Raw genomic sequence first — 14,742 nt, forward strand, 5'->3', positions numbered from 1 at the left:
CAGAGCAGCCCATGTGACTGCTATGGAGCCCAGCAGAGAGGGGGGCCTGGCAATGTGTGTCCATATACTCTCAGCTCTTTTGAACATGTCTGGGACTTGTGCATGTGTAGTGGAGACCTTTTTTGGGATTTCAGTTCTACTGTTATAATTATTACATGCCTGGGACCAGGAACTGGCACAGTAACTGTAATTACCAACTGCATGGGGTGAGGGACTGGCACAGTGTCTGTAATCACCAGCTGCCTAGAGATTGAAACTAGCGCTGTACCAGAAAGTATGAACTGCCTGGTGCAGGGAACTAACACAATACCTGTATCCATGAAATTGTATCACCAACAACAGCAACATTTATTATGCAGTGAGGTTTCCATGGCGCAACGCGGGGTGTTGTGTGTGGTAGTTTGGGTTCTTTGTGGTAGTTTCTTTATGCCTGTGGCATAGAATAGAGAGAGATGGGAGCAGGGGGGAGAGAGAGAATTGCAAGTGGTTATTCTGGGCTTACCATATTTATGTTGTTCCTTGTTATTTTGGGTCGTTGGTGTAGTTTTCTATTTTTTATTTTTTTATTTTTCTTTCCCCTCTCGCCCTCTCCTTTGGTTTGCTTGTTGACTTGATGTACCTGTGGGATAAGGAGGATGGGGAACGGTGGGTTTGTATAGGATTAGGAGACACAGAGCGTGAGTAACAAGAAAGGTATAGGCAATATACCATTCCCTTTTCTTTGCTGTTTCCAAATAGTGTGTTTGGGTTATAGCTCTTTTTTTGGTTGTGAATGTGATGGCTCTGTTGCATTTGATGTTCTTAACTCTTTGCAGTTTTTGTACGTGATAGCTCTTTTGCTTTTTGTGGTTATAGCTCTTGTGCCATGTGTATATTTCTATCCCGCTGTGCTGCTGCAGTGATTATAGCATTGGTGTTTAAAGCTATTTAGATTTGTTGATTATAGCTCTTGGTATGTGTACGTCTAGTACATATAAGTGATTTTAGCTCTGGTTGTAAGTGCTTCAGTGATTATAACTGATGTTTACTGCTCTTTAGATTTGATGATTATGGCTATTGGTGTGTATGTTAGTACACATAGGTGATTATAGCTTCAGTTGCAATTGCTGTTTAGTTACATGTAGCACTTATATATGTGCCTTATGTGAGGTGTGTTATGTTAAGTTCTATGTGGTATGTGTGGTGTAGTTTCTAGCTCTTTGGGGTGTGTATGTGTCTCATAAGCTGTAAGCTGTGCTGGTGTAGTGGAGAGAGTGTCTAGGCTAAATATATCAACTAAGAGGGGTAGGGTCTCAGTGTGTATGGTGCGTTAATTAGAATTGGTGGACTTAGGTTTGCTCTTATAAGAGCAGTTGTTTTAATTATCTGGTTCTGTTCTCCCTTTGGTTGCACAATTTCTTTATTCGCTCCCTTCGTTGGTGTGTGGTGAATGGCTCCCGGCTGGTAGTCTGCGGCTATGCGTTCCGCTGCACCTAACTTCTGGTTTCCTCGAGGAACGCACAGATTTACGGTTTTCTCGAGCGGAAGTTTGACAGTAGGAGAATTTGCTATATGTTCCTGCGGTGCTTCATCCAACGTGTTTCATCCTCTTAGGACTTCCTCGGGGATGGTGTGTGAGCCGGGTGAGCTAATCTTTATAGTGGGTGGTTGACTGGGTGAACCAATGGGTGTGGCTATGAATAGGCTGTGATGTTTTGGGCAAAGGGTATGTCAGTTTTTGGTGTGAAGGGGGGGATTGAATGTGGCATCGATGAATTGGGAAGTAACTGAATGTAAGTTAATGTGTACATCTGGGAAGTTTGGTGATCAGACAGTTTGGAGAGTAAGGGCCTGATTCATTAAGAAAAGTAAGTAAAAAAAAAAGGAGTAAGTTTTCTCTTGGACAAGATCATGTTACAATGCAAGGGGTGCAAATGTATTATTATTTCGCACATAAGATAAATAGTGGCTGCTTTTTCATGTAGAACACAAATTCTTATTAACTTTATTTATACACTGAAATTTAAAGTAAATTTAGGACATACCCTACCCCAACTATAAATCTGCCATCACATTTAAATTTGCCTCCCCCTCCAATGCAACATGGTTTTGCCAAGGGACGAAGTTTCTCCTTTTATTGCTTTACTTTCCTTAATGAATCAGGCCCCAAGTGTCAAATGGTATAAAATATAAGCATTGTAGTGAGTCTTGATGTGTATTATGATTAATAAATAGTCAAATTTAAAGGAAGTATGGTGAATATGTGGAAAGTATTTAAGAAAGGAGATCACGCATAAGATATGGCCGGCCCAGCCCTGGTGAGAGTGTGGTGAGATAGGAGACATCTTTCATATCTTTTGGAACTGCCCAGTGGTCCGTACCCTATGGGCTGAGTTTTTTACCTTAATATCAAAGGTCACTCAAACTCTGATCCCGAACACCCCGGAGGTGGCACATTTCATCTATAAGATACTAATAATCAAATGGGGCTCAAAATAAGGCAGGATTTATTTATGAGAGATACCTTCCAGCTTTCCCACCCAGGGGACAAAGATGTCCCAATCAGCAAGGCGAGACATATGTCTCTAAACAGGACTGTCCCTCCTAAACCAGGACCGTTGGGAGGTAAGATACCATAATACATATGGCACACTACATATATCCTTTTTCTGAAAAATTCTAACTACACCCATTCATAGAACCGCATGTTCTTATTTTCTTTGTCAGCTTATAGCAGCAGAATATTTAAAATGATAATATTTCTAGAGCAGTACAGTTCCACCAAATATCATACAATATTAAGTGAGTTGCAGATAATTGTGACCAGACGACATGTATATAGCAGTGGAAAATGAACAAGTGTGAATGGATTTTATTTGCGTAATCTTCAACCCCTTCCATTTTTTTTTTAAAAAAATCTGTTTATTTAACTTTTAGTCTCCAAACTGTTTACAGAAAAAAAATTAAAATAAGGTGCAGACCTATAGTTGGCATACAATAGTGCTCCTCTCATTTTGATTACAAACTTCTGATCTGTAGAACCTAGTATATCACGGATGCCCCATGAATGAGTTCTTAATGCTTATTAAACTTTCATCTAAGAAAATTCACATAGGATTTTAAGGGACAGCTTTCACTCCACTGAATTTTTTGATTCTTGGTTTACAAATAAATATTTTGTTTGATTTTCCAATAAATCACAGTTTGATTTTCCCATATATGAACAATAAAGCATATGGGATGTGTGTATCATGTGCACAGAAAGTGCCACCTTTTCATATAATGATACTGTTTACTTTACTTTCTAGTTCATATGGTGACACTGTAGCCAGGTTTTCTGATCTATTGTAGGAAAATCTTGGGGATGGGCACTTGCTGCGCAGAACAAAACAATTTCATTTTACACCCGTGTTCCACTCTGGGCATACTCTACATCCTTAGGATATCACTATATCTAGGGGTGCAGAAAGTAGAAATTTTGTTTCTTCAGCTGGTGAAACACGTTTTCGCTACTGGCTTGGTTGCAAAGTGGGAAGCTTCAGAACACAGCTAGAATATGGAAAATTTAAAAGCATGGACTGTTTGCTGTCGGTGCCAGAAACAAAGCAGTGTTGTACAATTTGATTTGTGACCCTGCATATGTGTCTGTTGGTTGCAGAAGAATACATTTAGCTGAAACTTTACATGCATACAGGGATGTAAAGAAGCACTTGACTAGAAATAAAGAGTAGTAGACGACAGGAGTGTGTGTGTGTGTGTGTGTGTGTGTGTGTGTGTGTGTGTATATTATATAGTTACTGAAGCACTGGGCAAGTGATGAATGACAGAGGTATATGTCCCAGGCTTTCTACGTTGTATGCTGTAGATTGTCTTGTATGGGAGGAAGGTTCCGTAGGTCTTGTCTTGTTACAGTACCTACCAAAAGTGGTCCAAGGAAGGACAACCAGAGAACCGGTGACAGGGTCATGGGCGCACAAGGCTCATTGATTCAGCTAGCCCATCTGGTCAATCTCACAGAAAAGTTGCTGTAGCACAAATTGCTGAAAAGTTAATGCTGACTGTGACAGAAAGGTGTCAGAACAGATAGTGCATCACAGATTGCTGCATAAGGGGCTGTCAAAGGGCGCATGCTGACTGCCGTCAAATGCCTACAATTGGCACTTGAGCACCAGAGCTGAACCATGGAGCAATGGAAAAAGATGGCCTGGTCTGATCGAACATCTGTGGGATGTGCTGGAAAAACAAATCCCAGCCATGGAGGCCCTACCTCGACACTTACAGGACTTGAACAATATACTGATAACGTCTTGGTGCTAGATACCACAGGACACCTTCAGAGGTATTGTGTTGTCCATGCCTTGACTGGTCAGAGCCATTTTATTGGCACAAGTGGGACCTACACAACATAAGGCAGGTGGTTTTAATGTTGTGGCTGATTGATGTATATATGTTTATGTATTTTCTCATTCAGATTTTCAACCCATTTATATAATTTTGTGACACTGTAGTGACAAGCAGGGTCGCCATCAGATGGGTACAGGGGGTACCAGTGTATGGAGCTTGAACTTAGCGGGGAGCCCAGTTTTTTTGTTTGTCCCCCTCCCCAAATAATCTGAGGCCCTCACTAATTATTAGTGGTGCTCAGGTTTGAAAATGTAGCAGTGGGAAAGATAAGGATTGCTGACAGGTGCAACAGCGTCCTTCCCCTTCACATCTTCACCCTTAGTAGTGCTTATTTATGCCTCTGTGCTGCTATAGAGTTCTGATTGTAATGAAAATGAAATGAGTGACAAAAATTGCTGTGACTTTTTATAAAAAGCTAAGTGGAGCTGTATTTCAAAAACAGAAACATGAACATTGGTGGGGGATGGGGGGTGAACCTAGACTTTAAATTCAAGACGAGTTTTTATTTAGCTAACACGTATAAGCCTGGCGTGAAAGGCGAGCGGGTGCTACCAGCATATTTGCCTGGGGAGGCCCTGAATGTAGCCATTAAGTTATCTACACTAGTTCTATTAGAGGTGGCTGTATTTAAAGGTTCCACACACGCTATTCATTTTTTTATAGTGGTTTTAGATTTTATACTGCATACAGTGGAAATATTACAGAATATAATACAATAGTATAAATTCATGTCATTATTTTCACAAGGGATACAAATGGCACTGTTCTCAGGGAGCAAAATTATTAGTTTATTCTCTCATTTTGCTGCATTTTATTTTATTAGTTGCTTTCTGTTTAATTCATCTTATTGTTTCCTCATTGTGATCTCTACTGTGCGGCTTTATTTTGGGAAGGAATTGCATCTCTCCAAATGACCGTTCTTAGTCTTAACTACAATTATGGTATCTTTTGATATTAAACAAAGTTTTATGGTTGCCAACTCATCCCTTTACAAGGGACACAGAAGACTTAAAACAGGTCCTGTGGCAGGTTTAAACAGGTAAGATGTTGGGCCTGATTCATTAAGGATCTTAACTGAAGAAACTTCTTATTTCAGTCTCCTGGACAAAACCATGTTACAATGTAAGGGATGCAAATTAGTATTCTGTTTTGCACATAAGTTAAAAACTGACTGTTTTTTCATGTAGCACACAAATACTTGATAGCTTATTTGTACACTGAAATGTAAAGTTGATATTTGTGTGCTACATGAAAAAACAGTCAGTATTTAACTTATGTGCAAAACAGAATACTAATTTGCACCCCTTGCATTGTAACATGATTTTGTCCAGGAGACTGAAATAAGAAGTTTTTTCAGTTAAGATCTTTAATGAATCAGGCCCGTTGTTCTCAATTCATCTGGTCTTATTCAGCTAAGTGACATAGAACATGCCATATTTGTAGGGGACCCAGATAGTCTTCTTCTTTCACATTGTCATATATGCCCTTCATATTGAGTGCAAAATATCACGCCAATACTATCAGAACTAGACAAGACTACAGCAGACTTAACTTTGGCAGGAGTCCAAGACTTCACTCCCTCTTCATCACGGATTTCTCTGTTTATCTTCCATACAACAATTCAACTGAGTTTTCTATCTGCAAAAAAATGACTGGAAATTTATTTGAACATTCACTGTTGGAGGGGGCAAGTTTTGTGCATTACCATGTGCACTATGAATTTAGCCCAAAAAAAACATGTCCCGCTGGCTGTAAGAGAACCTGTAATTTAGAGTGCTGAGCATGTTAGTCCCTTGACTCAGTTTTGGACAGAAGCTTCAGACTTTCCCATGCCTTAATGCTGGGGAAGCAGGGGTAGCTTTGATGTATGGAGGAAGTAGGCCTGAGCAGGTAGAGAGTATTGCACAGTCTGAAGCTTGTCTCACAAGTCAAGTCAATCAGTTAACTTTCTGGGCTTGCTAAATGACAGACTCTCTTCCAGGCTAATGGTTTGACACACTTTTTTTTTCGTTAGTTTTTACAGATGTGTAATGCAGAATGCTCTGTAGAATAAATAAAATGTCAAAAGAAATCATAGCAGATTTTCTTTATAATCAATTAATGGTTAATTACAGACATGAAGTACCTTTGTTTTTCTACACATCTAAACACACATATAAATGTAGAATACAATGATTTCACGCTGTTACAATTTTATGTATATGCTTTCAGTGGGAATTTGTGTCAGCATTCAGACAGGTGCAGAGATGGGGAAATACAGCTCCTGCCGACATTGCTGCTATAAGAGTCATGTTGAGAGAAGGCACTGACCTAATTCTATCCATGAACATATATTACGGAGGGTCAGAATCGGCCTGTATGTTTGCAAACATTGTCAGTGAGCAACTTGTTGGTAGGTATGTATCCGTATACTGCAAGGGTGTATTTACCATTTTGACACAAGATGGCCCAGACCAGAGTGGTGTTCAGATAGCTGTCAATAAAATAATTTTATTGTATCCCCTGTATTTATTTACATTTATATGTGGTTCTTCCTAGCTGTTTGTTCATTCAGTTTGATGTTCATTTAGTTTAAATTAGAAAGTATAACTTAACCAATTTATATAAAATATGGTCTGAAAAGTTATTAAATTAGTCAACATTGACTAGGTCTTGGTTTGAGGAAAGGCCACATAGGCCCAGCCCTAGGACAGCATAATATTAGAGTCTTCAGAATGTTTCTTGTCTATACCCACACAGGGGCTGATGCAGAGTATGCCAATTTGCTTAGGGTATCATGCATGAAATTGTTCTGCACAGGACTAGAAAGTGTGTGCATGAGCCTATGTAGACTTGGGCAATTCTGGCACTTTCACCTATCTTTACCTTGAAGGCCATGTACAGTTCATGCAAACCTGACAAAACATGCATATACATCTGGTTAGAGGCATATATTTTGCACCTGTTCTCAAACAGGTGCAAATACTTGCTGAAGACGATGACTTAGCTAACTCTGTATCAGCCTGAGTGTGAGTTTGAATAGGCCCTTAATGTGCAGCTAGTCTGAATATCAAGTTTACTTTTTAGTAATTTTCCAAACTTAACTCGTTTTATTTTGTGATGATTTTTATTGCATAACAAATGTATTTGTAATTTTCCTAAACGTTAGTAATTTTCACTCTTTGTTGAACACAGTACCTAAGAGAATTAGCTTGATTTTAGCCATATTATACAGGTAGTCCGGTATAAGAGACTATGATATTACTTCATGTAGTAAAGATGTATTTCAGCTGATGTACAACTTGTTTCTCACAGGCGCTGGAATGAGGCGATGCTTGATGAAGCTTGTAGATTATTATTGGAAGAGATCCCACTACAGGAATCACCCCTCATTGGGATGGTGGAATATGAGAGAACTCTAACTATCAGCTTCCTATTCAAGTTCTACATTCAAGTGTCAAAGGAATTAAAGAAAACAATCCCCTTTCCACACAATGACGTCTCTGTAAGTCATAACCTTTTTATTTGTGATTCAAAGACTACACATATGTCATCCCAAACACAGACTGCAAATTTCAAACTTGTACTCTAGGATAGGGATGTGCAATGTTCAACATTATAACTGTTTCTGAACTACAATACGTCTCCTTTTGTGCTGAATTAATCAATTAAGTGAGATGCAGTTTTTTTGTGTTGAGGTATCTCAATATTGTTCTGACATTTTTTAAGAAGCCGAGTATCCCAGCCTTTTATTAACATGTTTCAACTCTGCTTAATATTTTAATACTCTACCCAGACAAGGTGGGCTTTGTTCCCAATCGGAAGGCCTCGGATAACACCAGAAGACTTATAAGCGTAATACATTTTGCATCATGTTCGACTCTCCCTGCTCTGGTTGTGGCCCTAGACGCATAAAAGGAGCTTGACAGAGTGACTTGGCCGTTCATGCAGCGCACTTTAGTGAACATGGGGATACAGGGAGCCTGCTGCAGAAGAATTGCAGCTTTGTACCACAATCCCTCAGCTGCTGTACTGGCAAATGATTTTACTTCAGCCCCATTCACTACCTCCAATGGCACCTGCCAGGGCTGCCCACCATCGCCCCTGCTCTTCGCTTTAATAATGGAGCCTTTAGAAGTCTGCATTAGGCTGAACCCGGATATCCCAGGAAACAGCACAGGTACCCGCGGCCATAAAATCGCAGTATATGCAGATTACATCATCTTAACTATCATGAATCCATATATATTGTTTTGCCCAACCTCTTTCATGAAATCCAACAATATAGCAAATTGTCTAGTTACAAAATAAATTATGCTAAATCAGAAATTCTGGACCTAAACACACCTCCCTCTCCTACAGACTCTCAGGTCAAATTACACTTTTCCTTGGCAGCCTCAGAAGTTTAAATATCTAAGCATATACCTCACTAAGACCTACTCCCAACTATTTGCAGCCAACATCACCCGCCTTATAGACTCTTATCTAACACGATATAACCCACTGGACCAAACACCTCATCTCTTCGTTTGAACGTATAACCAGTGTTAAGATTAATGTCCAATCAAGACTCCTCTATATTTGGCAAACCCTCTCCATCCATGTTCCCGCTCATCTTCTGAGGAACCTGCAGCAATTGTTAACAAAGTTTATTTGGGCAGGGCGAAAACCTATTATATGTATGTGGATCCTTCACAAACAACAGACATCGGGGAGACTGGGAGTTTCTAACCTGCGGAAATATTATGATATTATTTGATTACTCACCTCTCTCAATGTGTGGCCTGGCACTCCCTGTCACACCAAGGAGTGTGGACACACATTGAATCAGACTTTGCTTATTACTCACCATATTCCATCCTATGGATACCCCCAAACCAGAGATCTAAAGCAGTTACCCACATTCCCACGGTCAAATTCTCCCTCTCCATATGGGGCTTAGCCACACACACCTACCGATTGCGCTCTGGCTACACATTGCTCGCCACACTCTGGAACTCGCATACATTCCCCCCGGTACAAGAGCACTAACTTTTCCATCACTAGACAGAGCAAAATCTGCTCTTTGTACGAGACCTAGCCCCATGCGAGTTATTCCCTATTTCACAGCCCTCAGCAATACACTGCAACTCCCTAAACAGGTATTTTTAAATCTTCAACTCCAACATTATTTTGGTAAAATATGGTCATCACTGGAAATTCTCTGCTGCGGTTCCTTTTTCACCAAGGGCCTTATTACCATCATATCAGATTTTTATCAGGCTTCAAAGAGCGCTGTGGACTAAAGATGCTAAGAAACCACTAACAGGTATTAGTACCACTGAACCAGGAGGCGCAGAGTTTAACGTACCCCTGGTGTTTACCAGGGACCCCCGCAAGGAGGTTTGGGCTTAGCTGCACAGGGTACGCAGGTTGCGGTCCTACTAGACAGTTACCAGTGTGATAGAGAGTGGTCAGAACAGTCAAAACCAAACAGAAACAGGCGGTTCCTGGCTTTTAACAGGCATTAAATAGAGGCAGCTGAACTGTGATATGAGGAAGAAAGGGGCGGTCAGGCACGCTGCCCGCCGAGACAAGGAAGCGTCCCATTGCCTAGCAACGGGGCATGTCAGTGCGCATGCCTGCATTCTCGCCGTTGGGCGAGGATGGCTGGGGACGCTGCATGCCTGTTGCTTAGCAGCAGGACACCCCCGGCCAGAATTATAAGGCTGTTATCACCACTTCATAGAGGAACAGCCGGTATGGCGCCTGACAATTTTGCTCCAGCACAATCAGATTCCAAAAGACCCCCATGAATTGGTGTGGGAACAGGGCGCAGTGGAGGTACTGCACCTGAAAGAATGTACCAAAATTGGACTTAATCTGGCCAAAACATCAATTTCGATTCGGGTTAAAGAGAACGGTCACAAGATCTTTTATAGATGGCACTGGGTCCCCACCTGCATTCGTTCAGTTTACCCCAATTCCTCGGATCTCTGTTGGGCCTGCGTCACCCTCTACCTATGTGGTTGACTTGCCCACAAATACGCCTCTACTGGCAGGAAATCCACTCGCTAATATTAACTATCACTGACATCTGCATGTCGCCCTCGGTATTATACACAATGTTGCCCAGGCCTATCCCTGATATGTCTCACCACTCACAAAAACTGATCAGCCACATAATAAATGCGGTGACATGCCTCATTGCTGCACACTGTAAAAAAATATCCCATTCTTTCTCCAGTACTGTTCAGAACGTGTGGGCCACTTATTGTATGGAGAGCATAACAGCCATTTTTCGCAATATCACTGCTGCCTTCCAGGCGGTCTGGTCACCTTGGACCAATCACTATGGAGCTATTCCTCCTTTAACCACAACATATTCCCTTTTGCTACTCTCCACATCTGCCTTCACAGAATTAGAGACTTATTGCTGATCACCATGACTCTTGCACTCCCACACTTCCTAACTAACTCCCCCATTTTCTCCCCTACCCCCCTCCACCACCTACTTCATTGTATGTCTTCCCCCCTACAAATCCTCGGTATAAAGTTATCCCATGGTATATTTTGGTTCCTTTCACTTGTTTGGACACTATTTTTGCTCTTTAATATTGTCTTGTTGATAACCACTATACCAAACGATCTATTGAAATATTGATGTTTATCACCTTTGTATCCTATTAAAACCAATAAAAAGTTAACTTAAAATAAGTATATATATATTATAACGCAGTGTTTAAATGAGTACTATTTCCTAATGCGGCACTCAGACCGAAAAGTGGTTTTGCCTAGGCATTGTGGTGTAAAACCAAGATGTTTGCAGCTCACATTCTGTGTGCTTTATAAATTCAAAAAGATTCTGAAGAAACATTGGCCAAGTTAAAGTCTAGAGTGAACTACTACCTTTATTATCCCAAGATAATTGGTTGCGCTTAGTGTTAATTCTTAAGGTTTTTCTAGGTGTAGAGTGCTACCCTTGTACATATACAAGAATAAATAAGCAATTTATCTCTTGCTTGAGTCTACCGGTATGAGCTAGAGTCTTGTTTTTAAATAACTCATCATTTGCTTGTTCAGTTGATCTAACAATGGTACATTTGAATGCCCTTGCAATAAACAATAAGTAGACAGGACCAAAGGGCAATTTAAGAGATTAATGTATGAACATTTGGAAAATAAGCAGCATAGCTGACCTACTTTGTGGAAGGCAAGCTTGTGTCCACAGTAGGAATATTGGCCTGGGGTACACCACTTGGAAGGCTTGTAGAGATCCTTTACAAAGGAGGGACATTTCTATGTTCGAAGTGTTCTGAATCAGCTTTACTTCCTACAGTAGGAGCCTGATTCCAGCAAGGTCACTTAGAGTTGCACCTCCCACAGAGGAACATAAGCAACCAGCTGGGGTTGGTGACTGTAAACAAAAAGATTCTGTTGTACCCCGGGTTAGAGGGTGGGGAAGACCATGGCAAGAGCCAGTTAAAGCATCTACATCAACATCAGGCAAGAGAGGAGAACAAGGGTGCTTTAAGTGCTGAGTCTCAAGTGTAGATAATTTCACAGATGAAGAACTGGTAGATGGTCTCTAGCGGACTAAATTGGAGCCTGAAGTCAAAGCCTCTACTGATTTTGTGACCCTACCCATCTACTCCATCCACAACACCATATGTAAATCTGCAAGAGATTTAGGATGCAGAAAAGGATATGGAAGGAGAAATATATTTATACACAGTTTGTAAAGGAGCCCAGACAAAACCATTCAGCCTCAAAACTCTTTGAGACTGAATGGAGGAAGTCTGTAGCCCAAGGCTAGAGAAGGATTTTAATATTAAAGTCTTCAATGCTCATAAAGGTACTTTTATCTTTTATGTACAAAAGTCAGTGCATTAGCCTTAAGGACCCGCAGAGACTTGACCCATCTTATGTTATGCTTATTGGGGAAGGGTGTATGACAGAAATGTGATGTCCAAGGTAGATGAAATTGAAAGGTTCCAAGAGTGATTAGAGAGCAGGAATCAAAGAGATGGAGATCAAAGTATAGCTAAACTTGACCTATGTGTGAATAGGAAGAAAAGTGCAAATGAGCACATTATGAGAGACTTGTGTGAACCTTTAAAGAAAGACATTGAGCATCTTAGTACAAATGAATCTTTCCTGGTTACAGTCGAGAGGTATTAGTGTGGATAACATTGCATTTATATAGAGACTGTACTTTGTTATTTTGGGAACCTCAGTTGAGAGCTGTTCTTGTTAAATTTAGTGAATCCATCTGAAGGCTGCAAGTTTACACCTGGACAAATGTTGAGATGCGAATGGTGCAAATGCAATTTTGCTATCTATGCAGGGAAAATACTGTCTGCTTTTGCAAATAGCACACAAATATTGTGTACAGGGCCGGCGTGAGCACTGGGAGCGCCAGCTCTGGGGGTAACATTATGTCACTTATCCAGAGTTTTAAGTACCCTCTAACCATTGACACCCTAGGTTTACGTACTGGTAGCACTGGTCCTGACTGGGCAGCTGTATTTTAAGCTTTAGACATGCCCCCTTCCAACTCTAATTTTAAAGTTGTGCCCACACTGGAATGCAGCACTGTTTTTCCAATATGCTCCCGGACAAACTATGTTGCAATGCAAGGGGGAAATGCAATGCAAGCAGGGAAAATACTGGCTGCTTTTGCATGTAGCATACAAATACTGAGCAGCTTTATATGTACAGTGCAATTTAGAGTCAAGCTTGGACATTCCACTTCCCAACTTTAATCTACAGTTGCTGCACTTATTGCAAGTAAAAGTCTCTTCACCCTTTGAGATTATTCCTGGATTTGCCCATTAATCAGTCTTGTATTGCATATCTCCTAACTTTAATCCAGAAACTCCTGACTAGAGGGCAACCCAGAGGCAAGGGAACAAGCCCACATTAGCTTCATGACATCTAGGACAATTATGGCATGGGAGATTTACTAGATATGGGGACAGGGAGGATCTGTTTTTTTTCTGTATGTTTTGTCTATCAGACAACAAATTGAGGTAATAGCTCTTTCCTTCCATGATATAAAGGGGTAGCTTGCTACACCCTCCTGAAAATCGTGAATCCACACAAGAGACTTGTGTGTTGTTTTGTGAGCATTTAAATTTAGTTTGTGCCTCAATATGTGCCTCACCCTGTGACTGTTTTTGAAACGTATTCTCATCACATATCGTTTCTCTGAAACTTACTGTATACTGTAGGCCTATAGACTTGTTCTTTTTAATTTTGAATATCTTTCTCCACTGTTTAGGACACTCGATGCACAACATCCAAATCAAACAACAAAAATAACTCAACAAAAGACTTGCAGCAGAGGATCTCAAATGGCTTCCATATTAACCAAGTATGTATTCTTATATAAGTAACTAAAAGCAATATATGTGGCGTAATTACCTTTTTGTATAACTGTGGAATATATTATTTATATCAGTCTTCAACATGACTAGTCATCAAAGATAAGAATATCTTTCACTATGGTGGTCATTTTAGGACATCATCTATGCGAGAGACCATCCATCTTGACAAGATAACACTTCATCTGCTGTGTTCATACAATAAAACTAATGTATGAGACTGCCAACCTATAGTGCAAATGCTTTGTTGTGACATCACAGCCTACTTTTGCGTAAATGCACCTGGATGTAGCAGAAAATGCATATTTTTGGATCAAGGTGGTGGCATCTACGGTGGTTCAAAAGTTTGTACCTTCCACTGAGAGGAGCTGGGTGGATCAGAATATTTCAATTTGTGGGATGAGATTATTTAATTGGAATAAAGGTGTGGAGAGGGCGCATTTAGTGTTATGTTCTCTGCTTTGTGAAAGTGTGCATGGTAACTTGTATTTTTTGGGGCTAATATGGCGGTATAATTTCACTGTGGGCAAATCCTACTGGGACTATAAGTACGAGAGCAAATACACAAGATATCATCAGCCACTTGCTTGGTGTGGTGTGATAATGTAAAATAATATGTTCCTGAACTGAATATAACTTTTAGGATCGCTGTTCTATATTTTCTTCCCAGCAGGATGAAGATCAGCTATATGAAGATAACAATGAACAGCAAACATTGTACAAACCAGTGCTACAAACCATTGTAGAAGAGGAGATTGATGAAGGGGACACATCAGCTGTGGAAGGAGAACTATTTCTGGCATTAGTAACCAGCAGCAGACATCATGCTAAAATCAAGTAAGCTGCACTGTAATAAATATGATGCCAGGTAAAGGGTTTTCTGCTAGTGCTTAATTTTTTTACTGCAGCAAGCTCATTGGGTTGTAATTTTTATACATCTTATATAGCGTCACTTGGATTATTATTTTTTTTTTTTATTGAACTTCGAGGTGCGTACTCCAATCACCCAGTGCCG

The 14,742-nt window shown here is 40.4% G+C and overlaps 1 protein-coding gene across 3 annotated transcripts in view; it reads left to right on the forward strand.

Moving 5' to 3' along the window:
* LOC142097879 (aldehyde oxidase 2-like) overlaps positions 1-14,742 on the forward strand; it is a 108,225-nt gene that overhangs the window by 33,596 nt on the left and 59,887 nt on the right. For 2 of the 3 annotated variants that reach the window (XM_075180104.1, XM_075180105.1), the window contains exons 7-10: positions 6,595-6,779; positions 7,678-7,867; positions 13,625-13,717; positions 14,398-14,564. In XM_075180104.1, coding sequence (XP_075036205.1) covers positions 6,595-6,779; positions 7,678-7,867; positions 13,625-13,717; positions 14,398-14,564 — 635 coding nt within the window. The remainder of the gene's footprint in view (positions 1-6,594; positions 6,780-7,677; positions 7,868-13,624; positions 13,718-14,397; positions 14,565-14,742) is intronic. The other variant, XM_075180106.1, reaches the window with a different exon arrangement.

The sequence above is a fragment of the Mixophyes fleayi genome, chromosome 7 (genome assembly GCF_038048845.1).
Source record: "Mixophyes fleayi isolate aMixFle1 chromosome 7, aMixFle1.hap1, whole genome shotgun sequence".
NCBI lineage: Eukaryota > Metazoa > Chordata > Amphibia > Anura > Limnodynastidae > Mixophyes > Mixophyes fleayi.